At 40.0% G+C, this 14,119-nt stretch overlaps 1 protein-coding gene across 6 annotated transcripts in view; it reads right to left on the reverse strand.

Moving 5' to 3' along the window:
- The window catches only part of uggt2 (UDP-glucose glycoprotein glucosyltransferase 2), a 41,554-nt gene that overhangs the window by 2,785 nt on the left and 24,650 nt on the right, over positions 1 to 14,119 (reverse strand). For 5 of the 6 annotated variants that reach the window (XM_074659193.1, XM_074659192.1, XM_074659196.1 and 2 more), the window contains exons 30-39: positions 13,831 to 13,916; positions 10,197 to 10,281; positions 9,992 to 10,074; positions 9,656 to 9,679; positions 4,644 to 4,748; positions 4,450 to 4,534; positions 2,859 to 3,041; positions 2,518 to 2,678; positions 765 to 879; positions 223 to 339 (exon numbers count right to left, since the gene is read on the reverse strand). In XM_074659193.1, the coding sequence (XP_074515294.1) occupies positions 223 to 339; positions 765 to 879; positions 2,518 to 2,678; positions 2,859 to 3,041; positions 4,450 to 4,534; positions 4,644 to 4,748; positions 9,656 to 9,679; positions 9,992 to 10,074; positions 10,197 to 10,281; positions 13,831 to 13,916 (1,044 nt within the window). The remainder of the gene's footprint in view (positions 1 to 222; positions 340 to 764; positions 880 to 2,517; positions 2,679 to 2,858; positions 3,042 to 4,449; positions 4,535 to 4,643; positions 4,749 to 9,655; positions 9,680 to 9,991; positions 10,075 to 10,196; positions 10,282 to 13,830; positions 13,917 to 14,119) is intronic. The other variant, XM_074659194.1, reaches the window with a different exon arrangement.

A 14,119-nucleotide genomic window follows, 5' to 3' on the forward strand; every position in this document is an offset into this window, starting at 1 on the left:
ACATGCAAAAATGGTGTAAAAAAAGTGTTATATGAATGTTATTATTCAATAATCAGCATGTTTTAAACACAAAAGAAGGATTAAAATAAAGAAGACAAAAGGGATTTCACCATCTAAATAAAAAGGAGCAATTAGATTTGATGATGAATTATGCAGCAAACTCCCAGGCATGCCGGTTAGCTTTCCCCACATTAGTGTAGATCTAATTGCTCAGGGACTCACCAGGTCTATAGTCTTGGCTGAGACTTTGGAGGTATCATCGCACCACGTCTCACACCACAGCCACTCCTGCGGAAGAGACTTGATGGCCACCTGGTGGATCATGTTGTTAGGAAGGTCCTAAAAATATCAGAAAAACAAATACGACAATCAACAAAGTACAGTAGGTGCCTGGAGGACAAACTCTGCATCGTGTAATGCAGTGGCTCCCAACCTGTGGACAGGGGGGCGCCAAAGATCACGGGATCTGTCTGCTCTGAGGTTGTCAGAATTAGATTTGCACATGTATAACTAAAATCATAATAACAAATCTGAATATATAACTATTTAAAAAATATATACATATTTCCTACTTTGTAGCAAAGTAGCAAAATCTAACAAAATATTCAGTTTCAATCCATATTTGTTGGCGTTTAGCCTTTCAAAAACAAGATTTTTCACTGCAGTCAGCTTTTCTTTGACACAAGTAGGGGGGGCTTTAATGAAAACAGGTTGGGAACCACTGATATAACGCAATGATATCATCTCGGAGTTACAGTACATACCTGGTCCAGGTTGGACAGACTGTTGGGGTCCTGGCTCAGGGCTTGGTACTGGCCTCGTAATCTGTCCCCAGCTGCGATCTTCCGAAACTTCTTTAAATCTACTACAAACAGAGCGCTGGTTGAAATTATAGGAGAGAGAAGACATAAAAAGCAGGTGTGAGAAAAGCATTTTCTACAAGGGAAAGCCCAAAGGAGTGACTTAATAAAAATAAAAATAATGTCTCAATAAAGATAAATACCCGAGGCACACTCAGATAATTGTACCTAACGTGGCATATTAATAAACCCAACCGTGTAGACTGTGTAGTTTCACTTATCACTTATTAGATTTAAGTCTGCCAAGAGGATATTCACTCCCTCATGTTTTCCCTGGGCTCACTGATGCGGATCATTTACCCTTGCTGCTTTTTGTCCTGCCCAACAGAGCTAAGCAGCACGCTGGCATCCAATCAAATCACTGTGGTTTTCTGACTTTTTCCTGTCCTGATAAGCCAGCGGTAAAGTGCAGAGTTGTGCACTCTCTGTTCAGCCACTGGCTGCCACCGCACCGTCAGAGGGAGAACTCAGTGCCAGACGGCTCAGCGAGGAGCTGAACTTTTTATTTCATACCTTGATTTAATATGTACCACGGCTGCACATAGAAGTCTCATACGAAAAAATAGCGACAAGAACTGCAACTATAATTGGTGAGGTCCAATCACCATGGAAACTGGATGAACACAGTGCTGTAGAGTAGTGCAGACATCATTTCTTTTCTTTTTTTTTTTAATGGTGTATATATATATATATATATAAAATTTGATTTAAGCTTGCACAAAGGAATCTGGGAAAAAATTATTTCACTTTTCTGACAATTTTTTTCTTATAGAGCCAACGTCTGGTGGATCGGTTCATTTCTATGGCCGGTGTAGGGTGAGATTTCAATAGCCAGTTTAGCTTTCTCTTGGATTTATTACAGTCTCCGAGATCCAGATAGATTGAAGGAAGAAGTACAACAAAAACAACAGCAGTACTTCCAGCCTCTAAATAAACAAACACAGTTCCACTTCCTCCTCTGTCATATTTGGGACTTGGGAAGAACTAAAAAAAACAAACACATTCTTGCAGAATAATGAATAATTCCTCTGGATTATTTACTGAATATACAGGCAAAGTGAGAGATGTATTTTCATGATTGTTGAGAGATACACTATATTTTGCAGTATGGTCTTTTTTTATACTTCTGTTTTTTTCGTAATTCCTTTCATTCTGCTTTGCAAAGTATAGAAACAATGAGGGATGCTATTGATGAGTATTTTCATTGTCCATTAATCTGTCAATTATTTTCTTGATTAATCAATTAGTTGTTTGGTCTATAAAATGTTAGAAAATGGTAAAAAAATGACAATCAGTGTTTCCCAAAGCCCAATATGACATACTCAAATGTCTTTTTTTGTCCACAACTCAAATATATTCAGTTTACTGTCATAGAGGAGTAAAGAAACCAGAAAATATTCACATTTAAGAAGCTGGAATCAGAGAATTTAGACTTTTTTTTAATTATCAAAATAGTTTGGAATTAATTTAATAGCTGACTACTATCTAATCGATTATCGTTGCAGCTCTACATGAAAGTCCCCAATTAAATAAACCGAGTGAAGACGGTGGCCGTAGAAGCACAATGTTCTGAATGGTAATATCAGAAGTAGTTGTCAAGCATTCGAAAAGTTTCTGCTGCTATGTTCCATTTCACAGTTTTTTAAAGAAGGCATACCTGATGTGGTATCTCCTGTGTCCTAGATGTGAGGCCCAGTAGCCGGTTTTCCAGAAGCGATAGCCTTCCATCTCTCTGCGGCTATCACAAAACGGCGTGAAACCATAAGGAGCGCCCTCCAGGTTTAAATCCTTCAACTCCTTCAGATCAGCCCGAACTATCTGTGAGAGAGAGAGCGAGAACATGGGTAAGTATGGAGAGAGGACTGACGATACTTCAGCGGTGTTGTCATCCAATCTTCATGCCGCTGCCGCCGGGACTGATATATAGACAAGTCTCTCACTTTCAGACGACGCACTCTCACACAGCTCTTTCCTGTGTCGCTTCAATTTGATCCTTACCTGATCGGCGTCCACAAAGATGATCTTGTCGACAGCCAAGGGGAACAGAACATCCAGGAAGAGGATCTTGTATCCCCAGATAATGCGCTGCTTCTCAGTCTGCTGGTGGAGCCAACGGGGCCACTTGTACTGTACTAATTCGTACTGAAAGTCATACGACTCTGCCATGTGAGAGATGGTCTCCTAACCACACCGTAAACAAAACAGCAGAGGTTAATCCAATACAAGAGCACATTGTTTTGTAACTAGATGTTTAGAAATATGCAACATTTTGTTAACAATAGGGTGGAAAGCCTCACATAAAATCAATAAGAAGCAAGAGTACTACACTGTGGGATATTAGCAGTGCTGCACTGTAGTCATAGGCACAAGGTTTCATTACAGACAATTATCTCTAGCTGTTGAGGCAACTACATTATGTCATAAAACCATAAATGTTGCCCAGTAGCAAACAGATGCTGGTTAGTTTGTGTGGCCAAGCCGAGGGCCAGACATTGATAGGCGGCTGTGATAAAAGCAGATAAGGCTGAGTAATTCTTATGGAGATCCAGTTGGACAACTGTATTCAGAGACATTGGCACTCATTTCAGTTAGTTAGTCAAATCATAATGCAAGGCCGAAGCCAACAGTGGTATAATACACAGTGCAAGACATCTGGATTTACTATATAAAGAAACTTGTATCCACTAAAGATGTCATTAAAGGGTAACTTCGGTATTTCGGACCCCTTCCCCTCTGTTTTTCCGTCTAACTGACTAATAGCGACAATACAACAATTTCTGAAATTGGTCCGGTATCGAGGGAGAACGCTGTAGACAGCAGCTGCGCAGAGGCTGCAATATGTTGCTGTTGGGGCAAGCTGGCACCGTCATTTACGTCCACTAAAAAGTGCTTGTTTTTGCCATGACGGGTTCTGATTGTTATTATTGGTGTCTGACATTATGGAAAGAGTCTCGCTAAAGAAGAAGTCCCATTCTGAAATCTTACGAGGTGATGTGTTGCTGGAAGACAACGGTGGCATAGTGGAATACATCCATGGTGGAAACGTGAGTGCCAGCCGAGCAGAGTTTGTTGCGTTGGAGTACAGAAAGCTTAGCTTAGTGTTATATAAAAAAAATTAGATGTTGATGAGGTTTTTGAATTTGATGGCTGTCCTTATTTATTTGAACCAGAGTATACGGATATTCCGATTTACAACGAGACTTCTCCTTGAGCGGGACTTGGACACAATAACAAACAGACCGGATCAACCTAGAGGTAGGAAAATGTTTTAATTTCTCTGTAGGGTCCTTTCCACAATGTTGTCAGACACTTAAAAAATAACAATCTGAGCCGGTCAGTGGCAAAAACAAGCACTTTTAGTGAACGTAACGTTACATTGACGCTGCTCACTTGCCCTTGCAGCTTGTTTTACGGCTGCCAGTTGCAGTGTTATCCCTCAATACTGGACCAATTTAAAAAATTGTTCTCCCCATTATTAGTAACTTCGAGGGAACAACCCACAGATACTTCCTTTGCTCAGCATAAATAAATCTGCAATCAAGTTATTTTTAAACAACAGAATGCTTGTGTGTGTGGAGTCATGAAGTACCTTGAAAGACGGGGAGAGGTAATTCTTGAGGAACCAGAACTTGACTGGCGTTTTGGTATGCCGAAGGACGGACAGCATCATTATTCTGAAATAGACAGGACGAGTGAAGGAATCAGTTTGAGGATCAGTACTAAAAGACATGTAACATGTAGGGCCTGAAAAGTAAGCGTGAGAGTGAACTGAAAGTGACCCACCTCAGAAAGCGCTCGTACAGATGGCCCGAGGCCACAGAAAATATGTTTAGAACATCCTCTTTCTTCTTCTCTCCATCATCCTTCTTGGAGCCGCCACCTGTGATGCTGTAAATGAGACCATAATACATGAGTCTCTTGTGTGTTTCTTTTCATATAGTGACAGTAAATCAGAACTAATCCATTAGTAGCCACCATGCTTTTGTAGAGCCAGGAGTAATAACAATTATAACAGCCGGCATCAAACATTTTTCAAAACAAACCATGCATACTGTGCAGCAAACTGGGGTGTTTTATTTAAATGAAACAATGATGAAGGAAAGACATGACATGATTTTAACAGCAGCAGTTCAGTTCTCCTGCTGGAAGTCCTCCAGAGAATTTAATTAATCAATGTGTAAGAACAGACACGGTTAAAGCAGCGGCAACATTTTGACTGCTCCTTATTCTTATCTCCCCACATAGCTAATAGCGAGCCCATAATATGAAGGCAATTATTGATTTGTATCAAATCACTAAACAGCTAACCAGAGAAGCACATTATGTCATGTGATCTAAGCTTTTTTTGTAACAGTAGAGGTGAAATAAACACATTTTGTGAATCAAGCTGCGGAGCACACACACGCTTTTGGCTGGACGCATGTGCTAAACCAGGAGTGAATGGGAGTATAAGTTGCAAAAATGCACTGTCATACAGTATATATATTGTGTTGGGGGTTGGTAACAATCATGACCGATCACATGAGCTCCTCTCATCCCCTTTAAAAGCAGCGCTCCTCCCACCATAAGGTACTGACAGTTTGGTAATGGTGCAGAAAGTCTGGAGGATCTTTTCCTGAGGAGAGACCAATATTCTCCTGTGGGAGTCTTTATAATTCAGATTTAATACTGTAAGCCTTATGGTCACCGTGTTTTAGACACATACCTTGGGATTTTATTTGGATTTATGATATTTAAAAACTCTCCACACCCAGTTGTAAATAACATTACGAGCGTATTGCAGTACAATCAATAAATAAAGGTTAAAAGAAAAATGTGGTCTAGTGTTTTCTAGTGTCTAGTGGTTCTCTCTCTGTGTTTTAAACAAACCTGTAAGTGAATATTTGGACACCCAATGCAAAAACAATGTTGCTACTAGAAAACTAACAAAAATGTGTCCGTTTAAGCCTTTATATGGTTGCATAATTTAACCAAAACATTTATGAATAGTCATGACTCTGCTCTAACACATCATGCCGCAAATTAAAAATGTGATGCTTCAGGCGCCACTTTGCCAGACACACGGCTGTTGCCCTGGTAACCTGGTGTTGTTGGATGAGGATAAAGAGAAAGAACGTGTGAGAACGGAGCAACCTGAAAGAGTTAAGTTATGAGAGAAGAGAGAAGTTTAAACTGTCTAAATTTTTTTTTCATGTAACTGAATGAACTGTGTGAAGAGTTGATCATCATCATTTTTTTTAACCAAGTTGCTGGTGTACGATTTATTATTTTAATAATAAATAACAATTCAGTAAATGTACAGTATATCTATGTATTTATTTGTTACATTTTGTTAGTTAAGAAAGCGGTGTTTAAGTCAAGCCTGACATTGCCCTACACATAAAAGAATGATCCCAGTCACTTCCACACAGCGAGGCATACAGCTTATTAATTAAACACTGGTATCGGATCGGTACTCGGTATCGGCCGATACCCAAAGCCCAGGTATCGCTCTCGCCATCGGGACTGGAAAAGTCGGATCGGTGCATCCCTAGAAAATACCAAATCAGCAAGCAAGAAAAAAAACTCACTGCGCCTTAGGGGAAAAAAATAACCCAAAGCGTCACTTTATACAACCTGCCTGCTCAAAGATAGTGCCTATCAAATCACTTCATTAACTTTTACACTCAATTACATTTATGTATGTAAGTGAGTTTCAACAATCTAATCAACATTTAAAAATCTAGATTGCTAACTAGATTAATTAAAATGGTTTTTTTTATGTTGAGATACCAGCAAAATTCAAAAGGACACTCTCCACAGCCCAACCGCTATTGAAGAGCAGTGGCTCGTGATGCAAGGCACATTTAGCGGACAGAAATCAGGACTTGTGCTGGAGGGTAGATGTGTCTGCAGTCAAACTGTGTGTCCTTGTCTGTAACAGACTGCTGATGAGGGAAGGAGCGTCTCTCCCACACTCAATCACAACCACGGCCTCCTCGGCCCCCGAGGCTCCAGGAAGACACCAGTGAGTGAGAGGGAGGTGTGAGGTGAGGGGAGGTAGCATACTGTTTGTCTCGGCATGTCCTCTAAAACCAACTCTGACACGAATATAGGAGAGACTGGCTGGTAAGCAAGTCACATCGCTACAACACAAACTCAATGATGGCCCACAATGCTGCACAATTTTTTTTTTTTTTTACCATTTTGTAGTCTGTGTCGAGTTGAGTTGACTTTTGGGGAGTCACCACACATCTGTACGGTCTGGGGATACCGACTGCCTGCCATGACTAAGCCAGCCATTATGAAGGGCCTTCAGCGCTACAGTGGGTCCCCACCAGATAAGCAGCTTTAGAGGGTCAGGTGAGAGCTCGTTTGGCTGACTCACTCGAGATAATCTGAACCACTGGAAGGATCCACAAAGCTCTGGGTAAATCCTGAGCAGTGGACAACACTAACCGGACAAAACTCTGCTTCTGCTTCTCCTCTAACTCAGTGATTGATTCATTCTCTGATCTGGGTGGAGAGATCATCCAAAGACATAAACAAGATGTGTGCCAATGAGCAGAAAGACAAATAGTCGATATAAAGCATGACTGTAATTTGCACCATAGTTTCCCGTGGTTTCCATTATTTATAGTACTACTTGCTTGCAGTTTGCCCGGCTGGGTGTGGTGGGTCTCTCACGGACAGTCTCAAAATCAAACCCCAAACCATCCAAAACACTAACAAAGCAAGAAAAGACCACCAGAACACTCTATTAGGGGGACAAAGTCTGGGGACATCACTGGTGATGGCATCCAGTCTACAGTGTAAAGACATAAAAAACACAAAAGTTGAGTCTCCTGCTTCACGTTCCACGAGTTAGGTCTGAACTTGGAAAAACTGCTTTAGTGCACCTGACTGGATAATACTCCTAAAAAATACCTTAAAATCAATTCACTTATACCTTTTGGACATTTTAGAAATTTGATCTTAAATCTCCCAACTTCTACTTGTAACTTGTTTTACATAACTGTTTAATTTACATTTTATTACAAATTATCTATCGTAATTGCAAAATTCTTTGGGTTTTTTTTACTTTATTTTACACTGTTAAATATCCAAATGTATTTATTAAATTATTTTTCCAAATCAAAAAGGTCGCCCCTCAATGATCCATTGAGTATAAATAAAGGTTGAATGAATGAATTAAAAAAAAAGAAGACAGGTCATAAATGGGTAAGCATCACTACACTGAAGGCAACTGATAAGATGCTGGTCAGTTTGGTCAGGCATGAAGGAAAGGGATTGCAAAATATTTTCCAAGTCAGTTATTGTTGGTTAATATTTTGTAGGCAGAGTTTTAATCATAAAGGCAATATTTTGCCAAGAAAGAAAAAATATAAACAACTAAACTGCATGTAAATATATAAAAAAATCTCACCCCTTCATTTCTTCCCCACACTGTAACCACAAACTCTACTACATACACTTTACCCACACGGCACACCATGACAGACAAAACCACAACCAGTTTCTTCACCATGGAAAGCTCATCAAAACAACTTACTACTCTACAATTCAGTTTATCTTCTGAGCTACAGCATGTGGTCTGTATAACACGTTTTGCTTTTGACAAAAAGCCACAGACAAAACCATCCTCATTTTTCTCAAATCTCAGACAGTAAACAAATTCCAGTTATACCCTGGCTGGTACATTATCTGGATTCAATCTGGAAAACATTAATGGCCAAGGCACCGTCTAATACTGTCCAAAGTCTTATGACTACTTGGGAAGAGGCGGCTTTTACAGCACCCCTCCACCTAAAACCTGAATAACTCCCTCAGGTAACCTCAGGTAATGCTCTCTCTCTCTCACACCCTGTGTGGCCCTGACGTTTCTGATCTCTATGCACAGCATAAAGGACATTAAACCCTCAAAGTTCCCCAGGCTGAGAGTAGCAGGAGGGAAAAAACTTCCCTTCATCTTCCTCCCAGCCAGAGACAAAGTAGAGAGCAAGAGAGAAAGCTCAAAAGAAAAAAATCACAAAACAAAGATGGAGAGCGTGTCGGAAAGAATAGGAAAGAAATCTATTTTCACTCAGGCTCATTATTCCTCTATAGAGATAAAACTCTCTTTAAAGATGAGAGAATTTGTAACAACGCTGTCACTTAGACTTGCTAATGCATGGATCCACCTCACTAATTCCTCAGATGTGTTGGATCAATACATGGCCTTCAGTCCCGCCCTTTACAACGAATCCCTCTGTTTACAAATGAAGGAATGGGTATATAGAGACATCTTTACTTTGGAAGCAACAATATTTTGTAACATCACTTGTCAAGGTCTACACAGTGCTTGCTCAAATATTCAGACTCGTTTACTTTTGCAAAACCTGCCGCTATTATTATGTAGTGCAGGCATTTTAAAAATTTATTTTTACGGATCCTGTGAAAAACCAATCTGTTCTATCAATGAGAAAACAATTCTGTTCTTGTGAAGGTTTAACTGTCAAACAAACAAATGTATTTTCAATATTGTGTGTCATCTGTTACTCAGACTGAATAGTATTTGGTGTTTTTCATTGTCTGTCTTTTAAATAGTCCAAACTTTCGCTGCCATATTCTAAAAATGACCACATAAATAAATGCAAAAGAAAACATGATAATAAAAATATCACATTCAACCACAGCTCTACATTATTTACCATATCCTGTTAGAATATCTCTAAGTCATTCTCATTCATTACAAAAAAAGCAACCAATAACCACTGCATGCTAATGACAATGAAGACGTTTTTAGATGTTAAATGGTTCGCAGCAACACTGCCTACCTTTTCTCAAAAGTGCTCCAAACACTTCACACAGCAAGCATTAAGTGAGGAGACAGGATCACAGTTAGGAAGTGTTGAGGGGAGGGGGGGAGAAACACACAAATGCACACACACACATACCTACAGAAGCACATATTTTTTGCAAGACTAGATCTTACAGCATAATATCGCAGTCTGGATCGAGGGGAGGAATCAGATGTCCTGAAAACCACAATGTATAATTGACAAACAAAAGACACATCATTGAAACCACCAATCAGTGAGCTCGTAGTGGTTACTTCCAGTCAGCTGGGGGAGGGTTTTAAACCTAGCTGTATGTGAGAAGCGATTACACACCTTGCTATGGAGTCCCATATGCCTTTGCTTTCACTATCTTCACTTAACAGATCTTCATTCATCTTATCTGCCTTTTTCTGCACCTATAATGACAAAGGAGACACAAAACAATTATTTTAAATCAGCATTTTACTGTACGCTGAATAATGTCCAGTGCTATGAGAAATGTAATACACTTTACAAATGTTCTAAGAAGCACACTCACTCTGACTTTGACGATCTTACTGTGGAAACTGTTCAGCACAACAACGACATCGCCAGCATCTGCCGGGGAATCGGTTCCATCATGCCTGAAAAGGTGGATAAAGGGTGAGAAGGAAGTGATTACTGTCACTGAGAGTGAAAATCAATGAGGATCCGCAGCTAGTTGGTCTAGCACAGGTGAAGCCTCATTTGGAGAGTGGAACTTGTCAACAGACTGGAGAATAAAATCAATCAATAGTCAAAATTACATACATTTAAAATAATAGCAATACAATACAACCCAAAAACGTGTAATATATACTGATCATCTTTACTGTAACTCCCCATTGATCGTGACAATTTTCAGCATTCTACACATTTTAGTACTGCCTAGATGATTCAGCCTTATTAATATGTAACCTAGACATAAAGAGAGGTAACTCCAAGTCTTTCTATTAAATCAAAATATAAGGCTAAGCCACATGACAACTGGAAGATAAAATAATTTCTAGTTTTTGAGGAATCTTTACAAATCTTTTGAACAAGAAATCAGTCGCACATTAAATCAAAACTGGTGCAAACATTGAAAGAGTCACGGAGTACGAGTACCTTGGTTTTTGGATCAATGAGAACTTTTAAGTACAATGTGACTGAACTGGTGAGAATGTTAAGGAAAAAAATTGGTTTCTTCCAAATGGAATAAAACATGTTCTCCTCTGCATTGTAAAAAGACGCTTATTGAGGCAACTTTCTTATCAGTTTTGGATAATAGTGACATTTTATACATGCATGCTTCAGCCGCGACTCTGAAGCCCCTGGATGCTGTTTATCACTACGCACTAAGATTTATTACTGGAGATAATTATAATACTCATCATTGTGAGCTGTAAGATAAGGTTGGGTGGTCCTCTCTCTCTGTAAGGCGTGATAGACACTGGCTTATATTTATTTATAAGGCCCTTTATAGTTTTTTACCCCCCTTACTTTGTTGTTTTTAAATGTGGGCCCTTATCGAACACACTCAAATGATTGCATAATCTTGCAAGTGCCGGATGTTTTTATTGACTTTCGAAAATCCAGTTTTTCCCCATTGTGCACCTGCAACATGGAATAACATGCAGGACAATCTAAAGCTTACCTCACTCTTATCCTTACGGCAATTTATATTTTTTATTCAATCCCATTTCACTTCCAGTTGTTCTCATGTTAGTTTATTTATTCGTCTTGAATTCGAATTTGTTATTTTCTTTTTGAGTTTCTTGATGCCTATGATTTTTTGTTTATTATATTTAACCCGGCCATATTGTAAATGAGGTCTCTACCTAAATGTACCTCTGAATTAAAATAAAGGTTGAATGAATGAATGAATGAATGAATGAATGAATTGCCTATGGATAGCCATCAATACTGTCTGGATAACAGAGTTCAATTGACTGTACGGTCATACATCATACAACTTTATTTTCTATACGTTAGCCAAAAAGCTTTTTGTAACGGCATCAATCTTAAAGTCCAGCTGAAATCACAAAAAGTCATTCCTTTTGCAATCAATAATTATTGTCACCATGGTTTTTTCAAATTTACAAGCAATATATTCTATTAATAGAAGAAGGAAAAAAAGATCTTTGGAAATAATCTTTGGTAACTGTACTCCACGAGCCAAGGACAAACAGCGTTCAGCAGAGGAAGTGAAGAATGAGGACCAGAACAAGCGGCATCTAAAACCAACCAATGCTGATATTTGCAGGCGAGTTTTTAGACATTGCAATGTAATGCAGCCGACTACCTACCTTCATGCCTGCTGCAGTGTGTACATTCATCATTGTTCATTGATGCAACTAACTATATTACCACTTACAGAACTACTCAACCAATCAGACTCAGATTTCCATTTTAATAGTGTACTTGAGTGAAACACATTATTTTGTGTCAGTGACGGCGGTTAAAACTATTTGTATAGGGGCAAGTAAAAAACTTTGGCCGATTAGATTTCTGACCCACTTGCTCGACCGACAAAAACACATTAACGTTGAGCCCTGCATGGCAACAGTGCAAGAAAAATATACAGTATGGGCTCCTTACATGAAGGAGACAACAGCAGCTAATGGACAGACCACTGACAGACAGTGAGAGCACGCACTTAAAAGCGGATACTGGGACAGCTGCCAGGGTCACACTCTGATCATAGTCATTACCCTCCATCATCATTAAGAATCACCTTACCATTATTTTATCCATCACTACTTCCCAGCCATGCTGTATATACTGATAGATTTAATGAGAAAGTCTGTACAGTATTGATTGCATAACACTGGCCTTTCACTGTAATTGTTTTAGGACTGATTTGCCCGGTGGAGAATGTCTTCTGGCAGGCAGGATCTGCAGGGTCTCGTGGCGAAACACCAGAGAGCGAACTTCAGGAAGAGATGAGCAATGGGCTGTGATGCACGGCGAGCCATTACGACCCCAGTGCTTACTAAAGGCAAAAAACCAACCTTATCACTATGATAAATGCTCCCTCCTCATTGGGCCCAAAGTGCTGCTTGTGTTTTGCCCCCCTCTGCTGTCACTGATGCAACTCAGCCTTTAGGGCTTGTGTTAGAAAGCACCAGAGATCAATCTGTATCCCTGCTCTGAGGAGAGGAGAGCTGGCCATCTCATTCATCGCTGTCAGGGCGAGACGCAGTGGCAGCGCAGGGCGGAAGAGGGAAAACGCAGGCTCTGGGAATGGAGAGCACAGACACTCCCACTAGACTCTGATCGGCCACCTAACCAGAGCAGAGTGCCGCTAACCACAAGAATAATGACACTGCCAAGGTGAAAAATGACATCACCTCTTAGCTTCACCTGGAGGATTGGGGAATAAATCTTGGTTGTCTGATATGATTCCAGAGGAACCGAGGGCTGTATGTGTCCTAAATCTTATGTGAGGATAGCCAGAGAGGACAATATCTGTGATTGTAGGGACATCTCGTATGATGCACTACAGTTGACCATGCAGACTCACGTACATGGTTGGGATATGAGCCATTATCCCGACTTGATAGTAAGGGATTATCTTTGTCATGTTACGTAGAAGTGATTAAAGTTTAGAATTAAAAGAATACAAGGCAAGGAAAATTGTATTTTGTTTGAAAATGCATCAAAGCAACCAAAGCACAATACTGTTTCTACTCGTCCGGGGAAATTAGACAACGCCGACGCACTCTGTCTAGTATATGCAGCCTTTGACACCTACGCCGTCCAAACTAGAACACATTCTGCTGCTGATATTTTGCTGTCTGAGGTGAATGGCATGGCAGGTGACCGGCTGAATCATCCCTCCACTCCGTCTTCTCTTTAATAGCGCCCCTCTCCTCCTACTTGTCTCTCTTCCCTCTGTAGTGAGCAGAACTCCCTGTACTCATCAAAATCTTGAGCTGCTACAGTGTCAGCAACTCTCTATGTTACCATAGTGATGGGTTTCATAGCTACCGGTATGAAAGGGAGAGGTAGCTGAAAACAACCTTCATGCTGAGCTCCTGATGAAGCCGCCTAATTAGCATCATTACCTAACTTTTTTTTTTTTTCAAAAGATATTAATGTCTGTGAGGAATGAGATGGGAAATGACAACATTGGCATTACAAATAGTCTGTAGATGCTGGTGAATACTCACGTGAGAACCTGATAGATATCCTCTGATCTCCCTTTACGTAATCTCAAGATCCAGGCGCCAGGATTGGCTTTCAGCTGGAAATATCCCTGTTGGCGGTTGAAACAGCAGGAGTCTGAGTATTTACTGTAAGCATTAAATTCACACTTGTTTTCTCAGCGCTGGCACTAGGCAGTTTCTGTTAGAAACTTACTATAGAGTAGTTAAAGGGGCTAATTTCGTTATCCAGAGCATTAATATAGCAGCAAACAACTATTGTATCTATATTGTTATGTAAAGATATAGTAGAGTA

The sequence above is a fragment of the Sebastes fasciatus genome, chromosome 14 (assembly GCF_043250625.1).
Source record: "Sebastes fasciatus isolate fSebFas1 chromosome 14, fSebFas1.pri, whole genome shotgun sequence".
Taxonomy (NCBI): Eukaryota; Metazoa; Chordata; class Actinopteri; order Perciformes; family Sebastidae; genus Sebastes; species Sebastes fasciatus.